This window comes from Condylura cristata, unplaced genomic scaffold, assembly GCF_000260355.1.
Source record: "Condylura cristata isolate star-nosed mole 26May11 unplaced genomic scaffold, ConCri1.0 scaffold00011, whole genome shotgun sequence".
NCBI lineage: Eukaryota > Metazoa > Chordata > Mammalia > Eulipotyphla > Talpidae > Condylura > Condylura cristata.
The window spans coordinates 4504830-4516871 of NW_004567112.1; the positions used below are offsets into that span (position 1 = coordinate 4504830).

Genomic DNA, 12042 nt, shown 5'->3' on the forward strand with positions numbered 1-12042 from the left:
GCTCGGGGTTCACTCAGCCTTTGCTACGAGAGGGTCTGCTGAATCCTGGACTCTTATTTTTTAACTTTGCCAGCATATTCTTCCCATGACGAGACCCCACGCTCAGACCCCAGCTGATGAGCTTGCATTCCTGGAGGATGTGACCCCCCCGGGCCGTGGCGGGGTGCTGGCTCTGTGGCCGTGCTCCCCAGCGTGACTGCTCTCAGCTGTGTTTACCTCAGCACCTCAGGAAGGGCACCCAGGGAGACTGACGTCTGGGTTGACGACAGCAGAAAGCCCAGCACAATCCGGGGAGGGGGCCTTGGTGTTGGAAGCCAGAAAAGCCCTCATTCAGTCAACTGGGCTGGATGAGCCGATGCCCCTGGCGGAGAGGCGGGGCTTCTGCGGCTCCGGGACGTGTGTTCACTCCAGAGATGGGGCCTACGAGGACATTTCTAGGCGCTTTCTTGCCATGTCACTTAGTCTCTTTTTATTATTGTGATAAAATGTGTAAAAACACTTCAACCAGATTAGGATGTATAACCAGTGTCATTGAGTACATTTGAGGTGCTGGTCACCACTTTCACTAGTCACGCCCAGAATTTCTAGCCCCTCAAAGTCATGTCTCCTTTTAACCAGCGGAAAGAGTTGAAAAAAGGATCATGGAATCTCTCATTTGGAAAAAAAAAAATTTTTTTTTTTTTAATTGAGGTCATTCATTGGTTCGCAAGACTGATTTAGGGGTGTAGGCTCAGACCTCTTCAGATGTGTGTCGTTACACCATGCTCTCCCAGATCCCCCTTAAAGCTCCCTCCCTCAGTCCTGCCCCCCAAACTGCAAATACTCCCCCCGCCTAAATTCTCTAGTCAGGTTTCTAGGGTTTGTCTAGCTTCCTTTTTCTTGGTTCCAGGCATTTTTGAACTTAAATGTGGCCTGCTTTGCGCTCCTGGGCTTCAGTTCTGGTTTACACTTGCCAGGCACAGAGCTCAGAGACCTTAAACTTGAGGGGTGGAACCCCCACCAGGCCACCAGTTCATTCAGCCCAGAAGACCTGGACTGACCCCCTGACCCCATGAGCATGGGCCTCCAGATCCCATGGACTGGGCCCCTGACCCCACGACCGTGGGCCTCCCGTAAGGAAGGGCGTGGTCTCCACCTGCGTGAGTCCTCGCATGGTCCAGCCCCCCCAGCAGCTCGCTGTGTCTCCACCTCGCTGAGCAAGAGCGATGGACAGGGAACAGTTCTGCGTTAGCATTTCAGAAGGCGTAGCCTCCCTAGTCACAGAGGGATTCCTGTGCGGGGGGACACTTTGGCTTTGCCCAGAGTCTGTAAGTTTCTGGAGGAAACTGGAGTTCAGCCCCTTCTGCACCGCTTTTCTGAGTCACCTGCCGAGGCAGAGGGAAGCTAAGGCCAAGTGTAGGTGGAGAACGAGCCACTGTCTACAGAATTGCACCTGCTCTTTATTTTAGAGTAATTCTGGGCACCCCGCTCGCTTTCCAAGCCACACATCTGCTCCAGAAGAGACCACGCCAGCGGCCTGGCGCCGGGAGCCTCAGACCCTTCCTGCACGTGTAGAGCTCTGTCTCATCCTAGGCCCTCGTCTTCCTTTTGCTCCTCATCATTTTTAGTTTGGACGACTTCTCAGCCAGTCCTAGAGGCTGCAGGAAGCGTAGGGCAGACAAAACTCAGAACTCAACTGGATTTAGCCTGTCTGGCGCGAGTGTGTCAGGCAGGGTCTTGACGAGGCAATGAACTCATTCTACTAATTGTAATTAGCGTGGGGTCTTTAGCCGGTTATTGGGCTCCTCAAACTCCAGCGGTCTTTGATCATCCTCCCCCTAATAACGTGCCTCCTGCTAACTGGTGTAGTGCATTTTTACGCAACAAAAGCAACCACTGCCTACTCTTTAGGGAAAACACACACACACACACACACACACACACACACAACCAGGCTGGGCTTTAGAAAAAAGAATTCTCAGTTGTTTTCACTTGTCCTCCAAATTGCAGAATGTTCTTCTCCTATTCAGCGCCTTGGAGTTGCTAAGAAACTGCCATTTTAGAGGAAGGGTAATTCAATTTTGATTTTAATTTAAAAACGGACCTGGCCAGGCTCTCCCTGCTTCTTAAATGAACGGGCGCCGAGAGCAGAGCCCTGCCGTTTCCAGATCAGTACTGGGCTCTCGATGGGATTGGAGTCTCTGTCTATGTTTGCTGCTCCAGCGAGCAATTTTGAAATGGTTCTTGGTGGCAAGCGCAGTGTAACTTCGGGGGAGAAAGAGCTTAGCAGGCCAGAAGGTGCTGGACAGACACCCATTCTGGGTTTATTCATTTATAGGTATAATTTAAGGACCTGGTTTTCTTGATCGCTGGATGTATGTTTACTGAGCCTGCAGACATGAACTTCCAGAACTCTGTGGACATTTTTATAGCCTTTGCTATGTCAAGACAGAAGTTGTAGATCTCTTTCGAGCTCACATATTCTTAGGTCCAACTTCACCGACACGCTGTAAAGTTTCTACGGTCAATTAATACAGATTTATTCTTTGTCACTCAGGTATTCTCCCATAATTACCTCTTAGAAGGATGCAGGCTCTTTCCCGCCTGCCTCCTGGCAGCTGAGTCAATCTGTATTTAGAGAGACTCTTAGCACTGGACCCTCTGTTTTAGTCAAGTGGATTCATTGGCAGCACTTGACAGAAGGGGGTGGGTGAGCGCAGAGAGAGAGTGCAGTTCTGAAGCGCTCTGGTCTGTTTACTATGCGTTTACTTGGGGGAGCCACATTCCAGGGGTGCAGCCAACTGTCCCACCAGCGGCAGCCGCGCCCCTGGGAAGCCTTTCCACGCTGTCTTCATTAGGAATTCACACGGGAGCCTCGGAGTCGCTCTTTTAGAGAGGCTCATCCTCTTTTGGGTCCGTGCATTGTGTACCAGTACAGGCTCAGAACCTCTTTTCTTTGAAACTGTAGTAAAGAAACTGGTTTGCTCACTGTCCTGTTCACTCTCTATCTCACTCCCGTAAAGAGAACAGTCTGTGTTCTAGCACGCCTGCCAGTTCAGCATGCCGTCCCAGAACCTTGCCTGAAACTGTAAATTCTCCCTGGTGGGAAAGATGTGATGTTTGTTATCACAGAGAAGAACAAGAGATGGGCCAGCTCTGGGCTTCATGCTCTCATCCACAGATAATTCGTCCGTGCAGTCTTTTGATGTCAGCCCTCTGGGACACGTGAGGTCCCAGGGAGAGCGCTGCAGATGGGGGTGGAGGGCGCCGGGTCCCTAAACCATGGCCTTGTTCCCGTGCCACTGCCCACAGGCCCACTGGCCTGGCCACGGAGGCTCTGGCGGGCCCTCCGCCCAGCCTGCCCTCTGCACCCAGCTTCTCAGAGAGCAGGCGGGGGCCCCACACCCTGTCACCCCTGCTCTGACCGCCGCTGCTCTGTGGGGCTGGTGGGCAGTCTGAGAAGATACTGGCATCCTGGCCCAGCCTGGGCGGCTTCAGGCTTCGCTCTCCGACTTGGTTAAGGGCAGAGAATAAGGTTGCAAAGGAAATCAAAGCCTGATGTGGAGAAACGAAACATGAGGCCTACTGACTTTTTAGAAACATTTTAAAGATCATTCTCTAAAGTTTCATTTTATACCGAAGGCAGCTGTAATAAGTTTTGGAAGACGGTGTAAGGTTTCCATTACAGAGCGATCCTGCTTGCAGTTTTTGTACCCAAAGCGAGAAAGGGCGGAGCAGGGAGGGGCGGGGTGGCAAGAGGTTATTTGTCTAAGGTGAGAAAATTTGAAAGGATGAATTCAGGGCTGCGCGCGGGTAACATCCAGTCTGCTGTAATGTGCAAATGCAATAACATTAAGCCATGGCGAGGTGTGTGCACGCGAGGGAGAGAGTAGTTGGGGAGCGGCTGGATAACTTAATAACCAGCTGAGAAGCAGCCAGCCAGTGCTCCCCGGAGCGGTCCCCCGCGGGAGGCGGGCGCAGGCAGGCCACAGAGGCTATGAAAGCCCTCCTTGTTCCCAGGCGCCCTTCTTTGGTATCACATACACAATGTTTGCTTGTGAAACGATTTATTAGAAACAAGTATGTTTAAGAAAGAGGGCTTGGGTCGAAATTCAGTTGATCTGGCTTATGACACTTAAGATTTTACAGTACCTTTGTTTGTAAGACTAAATATTTAGGGCCGCTGCAAATATTTGTTTCAGACACACAAACACACATGCAGGCCTGTGCAAAACAGGAACCCCAGGCCAGGGAGTGAGCCGCCTCCTCACGAGTCCCCCTCCCAGGGGAGGAGCAAGCGTGTTATCAGTGCAGGGAGCCAGGGGCTCCAGCCTGACCTCCCCCATCACTGCCCGGCTGCCAGGGAGGCTGGACGCTGAATCAGCCGGACACCTCGGATTCTGCAGCTATTCGAGGGAGAAAATCCCAGCGTTGAGATGTTCTGACCCCCAAAACCACGAGTCTTGATTTCAGGGTTTTTCTTGCTCGAGCTACGTGAGTGACACTGGGCACCTTTGGGCCTCTTTTTAATGTGAAAATGTACATGTTTGTGAAAGGAAAGTTTTAGAATGTAACGCTCTTGAGCTTTTATGGTTTTCGAGACAGGCTCGTGTAGTAAACTGACCAGTACCTGGCCTGGCTGCACCCAGCACATGCTACTACTGACCTTGTCACCCGAAGGGCCCCCAGAAAGACGAGGAGCTGGCAGTCTGCAGCTGGCCGTTGGTTGTGATACGCGGGACTCGGGCCAGTGCTCGGCGCCCTCGGTCGGTGCCCGGGCCAGCCGGAGTTTCCTCATCCCCTCGGCCTTGTTCTACGCTGGAGCTTACCGAAGCCGGGGGTGGGGCGTGGGGTGTTGGCCCACGCACGTGTGCATGATGGCTCGAACGGACAGGCGAACTGGGGATGGGCAGCCCTTGACGGAGACCCATGATTGGAAGGTTCCAGTCCAGTCACGGTCAGCATGTCTCGGCGGACAGTCACGCTGCAGACTGGTCTGTGGCTTGATTTGCGGGGACCCTGTGTGCCGTGGCTCACCCCCCTTGACCTGGTTTCCTTGATGAGATTTCCACAGAGACCACCCCGGAGAGGAGCCTTTCCAGAAGTCACACGAGGGGGTGTCCCTCGTTGGGAACTTGTCTGGAAGAGGCAGGAGGGCAGTGAAGAGCGGGAGCCACTGCTAGCCTCCCTCGGGCGGCCTCCTGTGCCATGGTCCGAGGCTGCCAGGATTTGGGGGCCGGCGCCTCTGGGTTTCCTTCGGGGCCGCGCCACCCCGAGTGGGCAGGGGCCCCTCGTGTTTATCAGAGAGATTTGTGGGCGCGCACGGAATGAGTCCGTGCTGCGAATTCCAGGGCGGAGAGATGAGTTCATTTGTGCGTTCGCTTCTCATGCCTTTGGGTTTACTTTTAGTTTATTTTCATTTTAAAGCAAGGGATGGCGTCTGTCCAGAGCATCTGATAAGTGTGTCACGGATGCGGTGGGTAGAGGCCGGTCTTTGTGCGAAGGCCAGTGTTGTCCCTGCCCGGGATGTTGTCCTGTGGTCAAGGTGGGGGCCGATGGTCCCCCAGGTCACAGGTGGCCAGGCGCCCTGCCCGGCCGCCCGCTTTAGGCTGTGAAGATCCAATCTTCTCTTTTGTTCATCAGGTGGCCACAGACATCCAATAGAATGTTCTTTCTCTGCTTGCTAAATAAATGTTCCCTTTACAAGGGTCGCGCTCCCGCGGTCTGCTTTGAAGCCGGTTTGCTTCGCACTGGCCCTCCGTGTTATTTCAGAGGAGTCAGCCAGCAGACGCGAGGCCCTTTTGGCTTGAGTTCACGAGCAGCCTCCCCACAGCTCACCTCACGTGTTCCTCTCTCCCTCTGCCCATCCCTTCCCCTCCCCCTCCCCTCCCTCCCAGAGCGGTCGCCTCACCGGCCCATCCTCCAGGCCGGACTGCCCGCCAACGCCTCCGCGGTGGTCGGCGGCGACGTGGAGTTCGTCTGCAAAGTGTACAGCGACGCCCAGCCCCACATCCAGTGGATCAAACACGTGGAAAAGAACGGCAGCAAATACGGACCCGACGGGCTGCCCTACCTCAAGGTCCTCAAGGTGAGACTTTCTGGGTCTGCAGGGCCCACCAGCTGGCCTCCTCACGGGGCTCCTCAGCCCCCTTTATTCCTGGTGAATTTGAGAGAAGGTGATTCTCTACTTGGCCAGAAGAGAGTGTCAGGACTGGGGGGGCCTGCCGACGGCGGGTGACCTCTCGGAAGGGAAGGGGATGTGGGGCAGGGCCAGGAAAGCTGGCGTCTCCGGTGGCACGCTGGCCCTGGGCGCTGACCCCTCCTCCTTGAGGGGTGTCCAGTGCCCGGATGGCCGAGCTCCGCACCCCCGGGCGCTCCGCGGTGTGGATTGTGACACATGTTTTCTCCCAGGAGGCCCTAGGATCAGATTTTAGTAGCCACCTTGTCAAAACGATGCCGATTTTCTCTTGCAAGAAACCCTTTAACCGTGGAGACTGGCTCACACGCAGCCCCGGACAATAATGCTTTAGAAAACGTTGGTGCTAATGAACATTTGAGCAAGGAACATCGCTTCCCCTTGTTTCCCTGCAAGCCCCTATGTTTGTAGCCTCAGGCTTTTTGTTTTTTCCCACCTGCCTTCCTCCTGAGGGCGGTGAGAGCTTCCTAGCTCCTGCCTCCGACAGAAAGGCCCACGAGGAGACTCTTTTTCAGAGGTGCAGCTTTGCAGTGAACCGCAGGGAGCTGAGCAGGACCGCCGAGCTGCAGAGATGACCGGCCTCCATCTGCTGGCCACGTTGCCCCTCCCTGCGTCCACTGGGTCACTTCCCTTATCCACCTGCTGACTTATTTTGTTCTCCCTAAACACCCAGCTCAAGCTGCTGCTCAGACATAGAGGAGTTTTGTTGTTTTTCGTGTGTGGTGTTTTGGTGGCGGGACCTAGACAACATGTCCTTCCGGCTGGCCGTTACATTGTTCTCCTGTGTCTGTTCCAGCACTCGGGGATAAATAGCTCCAATGCCGAGGTGCTGGCTCTTTTCAATGTGACTGAGGCGGACGCTGGGGAGTATATATGTAAGGTCTCCAATTATATAGGGCAGGCCAACCAGTCTGCCTGGCTCACTGTCCTGCCCAAACTGCAAGGTAACAATGTTTTTGTTTTGTTCTTTTTTTTTTTTTTTTCCTCCAAAGAAGGCTGGATATAGAAGCTGAAAACACTTGGTGCTTTGGGAGACTGCAGGCAGCTTCTAGGTGACTGTGGCCTTGGTCTATTCATCATGGTCTTTCTTTGGTGATGCAGCTGGCGTCCTGTCAGCGGCCATGGAAAAATGCCCACGTGTTCTAAGGGCTCGCTCTCCTTCCCGCTGAAGGTGGCCCTCCGCCCCCACCCGTTTTTAAATTGCTCCTTCTGGGTGATCTCGTTGGGGCTGCCCGGTTCTGCTCATTACTGCGCCTGGACGCCATTTAAACACACGCCCTGAACGCTTGCCTCCTGCCTCGTCGGCGCCGGCTATCCGCAGGCATCAGACCTCCTGCGGGTATTGAGGGGCATATTAGCATAATGCAAGTGTCCCACAAAATAGCTTTTCTTGGTCGTTTGGCACTTAGGAGATACTGACCTTGAGTTACCCTCGGGTCACCCCGAATTTGGGGACAGGGCATTTCCTGTGTGAATACCCTGCCGGGCGCTTCCAAGCCCTGGGCTTTTGCCTTTGTCCTGGCGCACCTGCAAGCATTTCTATTACACAAGAAAAGTCCAGGTTCTTTGCTGCCCAGATCCTGCTTTGCCTCCATTTGCTCCCAGTGGCGTGGAAGTCCAGGTGGCTGGATAAGCAGGAGCTACAGTAACCAGAGCCTGGCCAAGGCGCACACCTCCCTCCCCTGGGCCAGGAGGGTCCTCGGCGCCCGCCCCCGCGGCCTGAGGTGCCGTGATTGGTTTTACAACCCAAGAAACGAGACAGAACCCTCCTTTTCTCAAGGTGGGCGCCTGTAGCCAGCGGGACCAGAACCCAGCCAATCACTCTGGGAAACCACCCCAAACTCAAAAACACAGTGAAGCCACGAGAACAGATCTCTGTGGGCCGATTTTTCCATGTGTTTGGTTGCATGCGTGTCTAGGTGGTGCAGCCGGTGTGGTGACGGGCCTGGAGGTGAGCTGCTGGGTGTCGCTCCGTGTCGCTGGGGCGTGGGCTTTGTGGATGGGTGCAGGTGACCCTGCCGGCGGCCAGGAGTCCCCGCTGCCACGCCTTGTGGCCCCGTGGCCCCTACACCCTCATTCCGGTGTTGTCTAGCCTGTTCTCTTGCTTCCTTGTTTTCTAGGCTGCCGGTGTTAACACCACGGACAAAGAGATTGAGGTTCTCTATATTCGGAATGTAACTTTTGAGGATGCTGGGGAATATACGTGCTTGGCGGGTAATTCTATTGGGATCTCCTTTCACTCTGCATGGTTGACAGTTCTGCCAGGTATATACTGCTCTTTCTCTCCATGGTTTTTTCCTTTTCTTGGTTGATTGCTATAAAATTAACACAGCTTCTGTTCTCAGAAATGGCCCCTTTTATCCCTGCATAAAGTTAAAAAAAAAAAAAAGATATTTAAAACGATCCCCTGGGAGGGAGAGGCTGGCAATTCCTGTACTTGCCTTCATGAACTGCCCCCCTTGAAACCCATGGGACAGGATGCTTAGGAAGCCAGTGAGTCAGCGCCCAAATTCGCCCACACCGCTTTCACGGATTTAAAAATGCTTGTGAATTACGAGCGATGTCTTCTCGAGTCAAATTCCATTTCGATATAACCCCACGTGCACGTTGGTGACTTTAGTTCACCTTCTGCTCTAGTGAGATGTAAACAGCTGTTGAGGTCCCGGGGAGAAGCACCCCAAATGCAGGGCGTACAGAAGCAGTGTGTGACCTGCCTTGGGAATCGGTGACTTGCTGTATGCTGCTGTAGCCTGACTCTGCCTGCTTCACCGCAAAGCATGCTCTGCCTGCTCGGGCTTGATGTGATTTCTGCTATCAGAACGCGACATCCTTGAAGCCCGCTGCCTCTCGCGGCTGCTGCCTGAGCCTTTTCCCTCGCCACACTCTCTCCTCCTCTCTGCTGGTGCAGCTACCTCATTGTCACGTCCTCTGTGACCCTGCCTAGACTGTGCAGCGCGTGATGTTGCATTCCAGTTACTAGTTTCTTAATTGTAGAACGGTGCCTACCTGCATGCTTATTTTAGAGCTAGTACATACAAATCGTTCGTTTCATTTGTGCTGTGCTGCTGAGAGTTCTGACTCTCTTGCAAGTAGTTTTCTGATGGAAATGTTTAAGCTTTAAATAATACCATTGCATCCATTTTCCTTTGGTTGTGAATCTGCTCTGCGAGTATTCGCTTCTGAAACAAGGCGAGGCCTCTGACGCTGCGCTTGCTTCTACTGCAGTTTCGCCTTTGCGAGTCCCCTGGGGGCCCCTCTTAACCAGTGTGCCTGACGGCGCTCGCCCTGTCACCCGGAGTGCGCAGTCAGAAGCGGGATTTGCAAGCACTCTGCTTGTAGAGTGCGAGTGGAGGGCTCAGCAGGGGCAGTGAGTACATGTAGGCTCACCTGGAGCGCCATTTCGGTTATAACGTGGCACAGCAGCTTAACCAGGTCCCCCCAAATTGTACTGGTTAGTAAGAAATGTTAGAAACTTTATAGTATGGACATAACTGTTCATACTACAGGCACTCAGCCTTCCTATTAAGTAATTTGTGTGTCGCATCGGACAATATGCTGGACTACAGGGTGGCCTCTGCAGAAGCTCAGACCAGCCCACTGGGGCTGTGTATGTCCCTTGCTGCACTGTCGTCATCTGGGGTGAACCACCCCATGGCAGCTTCCCTTGGACGAGCCTACCCCAGTGGGGCCTTTTGGAAACAAAACTGCTCCTGTTGAGAATTTCTAGTTTGCTTTGCATCAGAGTCCCCCATGGAAGGCCGTCCTTGTGGGGGGACTGATGAATCCCCTCGGCCCAGGTGTCTGGTAGAACACGGCCTGTGACCTGCCCTCTGTACCTGGACGGCAGCCCACCTGCCCATGGATTGCAGGTGGCCCCCTGGCTCATGGCCACCAGGGCCCTGTGGGGAAAGCCCGAGCTCTCGGTGGGCGAGGCTCCTGACACCACGCTCCACGTCATTCTGCGGCCCCGAGTTATCTGGGAAGCCTGTCCCACCTGGGGAACGGTCTAAAGTACTTTGGATTCCTCTAGTTGTGTCACGATGCCTCACTTCTGTGTTCTAACTCTGTGGCCTGCTTATCTGTTCCTCCCTGCGGTCTGCAATCTAGCTCCCCCAAGAGAAAAGGAGATCACGGCCTCCCCAGATTACCTGGAGATAGCCATTTACTGCATCGGGGTCTTCTTAATCGCCTGCATGGTGGTGACGGTCATCTTGTGCCGCATGAAGGCCACGACCAAGAAGCCGGACTTCAGCAGCCAGCCGGCTGTGCACAAGCTGACCAAGCGCATCCCCCTGCGGAGACAGGTAACAGAAAGTAGATAAAGAGTTTGAAGAACTTACTGCCCGCCCCCAGCCCAGCCAGCCTTGGGCCTCGCCCTCCGCGCAGTGGTTCGTGTACAGAGGCGGCGGTCTTGAGCTTGGGGGTCCGGTCCCCGTGTGTGGCCGGGGTCACCTCAGTCTAGCTCCTGGACCTGCCAGCCTACGAGGATCTGAGAACTGATCAGCAGGGCTGAAGTACACGGAGGCAGTGTCCAGGGTTGTGGGCTGTTCATCCTAATGGTAGCCTGTCCAGCTACCATTTTGCTACCCACAGTTCGCCATTCCTAGAGCAGGGTCAGAACTGCCCTACAAGAGCATCAAGAGCGTGGCGGATTCAGAGCGAGGCCACCTTGCCCCTATGATCTGACGCTTCCTGGAGACAGGCTTATGGTTGTAGCTCTTTGACTTATGTAATAACTCACGATCAGAAACTGCCTGGGAGGTGACTCCAAATTACTACCAACTCAGCTGGCCCTGTGATGTCTTCCTAATCTGACTTGGGCCCAGACTGCCTGATTTTTAGATGCATGATGTCAATGTTAGTAGTTGACAGGTGTGACTGAGGATTCATGGGTGAAGTGACTTTTATATTAAATGGGCGATGATGGCTTTTAACCTGGTGGTTGTCTTTGGTGGTCACTGTTTGCTTGAATGTACCTCCTCAGAGGTTTAATTTGACTCTGGAGAAGTCAGGTGGGATAGAGCTTGCACCAAAGCCTTCCTTTACCCAAAGCCCTGCAGAGGGGAGCGGAACAGGGCTGAGGTGGTGGGCCTGCAGGTGTGAGCACAGAGTGTGTATCAAGTACCTGGAACTCGGTTCTGACGAAGGGATTTTGCAAGTGCCTGGTGATGCACCTGAGCACTCTGGGGTAATCTCAGGCCTGTGTCTCGGACTTCGTGGGGGAGGCATCAGGAAGGGCTGGAAACCAGCCTGTGGGCAGCAGCTGTGGTGGGGTCCGGCTGCCCTCGCTCGGTCCAGCTGCAAACCCCAGGCCGAATGGTCCTCACTGACCCCTGTGAAGTCACATCCCCAGCAGGTCTTTCTTCCCAGGAGGGGGTGAGGTGGGGGGTGAGTGTCCAGGGCGGGGGGAGGGGACGCCTAACTTGTGTTAAAAGCAGGGGAAGGGGGTTTCCATTTATCACTCCTGCCATCACTTTGCTATTGTTATTAAAATGACACCAGCGTCTTTCCCAGGACCCCAGCCGACTCTGGTCTTCAGTGACCTCTGGGGGCCACCCTCCCGCCCTCCACCAGCTTCCTCTGGGTCATGCTTATGGCCACCCTCCTGAGAGCTTGACCTTAGGGATTTGAAACAGGGAGTGGTGTTCCCACCGTTAGTACTTTTTGTCTAATGGAGAAGAAGCGCTGTGTTCTGGAAGAAACCTGTGATGGGGCGTTGTCAGGCCACCGCCCTGTAACGGTTTCATCTTCTCTCCTCTTTCCGGCAACGGTCACACTGGTCTTTTCAATACACGAGCGGCAGAAACCCCGGAAACCGCCTGACCCGCCCTTGTCATCTCTTGGCCTCCATCCCACTGACTGGCCTT

At 54.2% G+C, this 12042-nt stretch overlaps 1 protein-coding gene across 1 annotated transcript in view; it reads left to right on the top strand.

The window, feature by feature from the left end:
- Positions 1 to 12042, top strand: part of FGFR2 (fibroblast growth factor receptor 2) — an 85043-nt gene that overhangs the window by 50394 nt on the left and 22607 nt on the right. The window contains exons 6-8 of the mRNA XM_012723878.1: positions 5877 to 6067; positions 8296 to 8440; positions 10283 to 10485. Of these exons, the coding sequence (XP_012579332.1) occupies positions 5877 to 6067; positions 8296 to 8440; positions 10283 to 10485 (539 nt within the window). The remainder of the gene's footprint in view (positions 1 to 5876; positions 6068 to 8295; positions 8441 to 10282; positions 10486 to 12042) is intronic.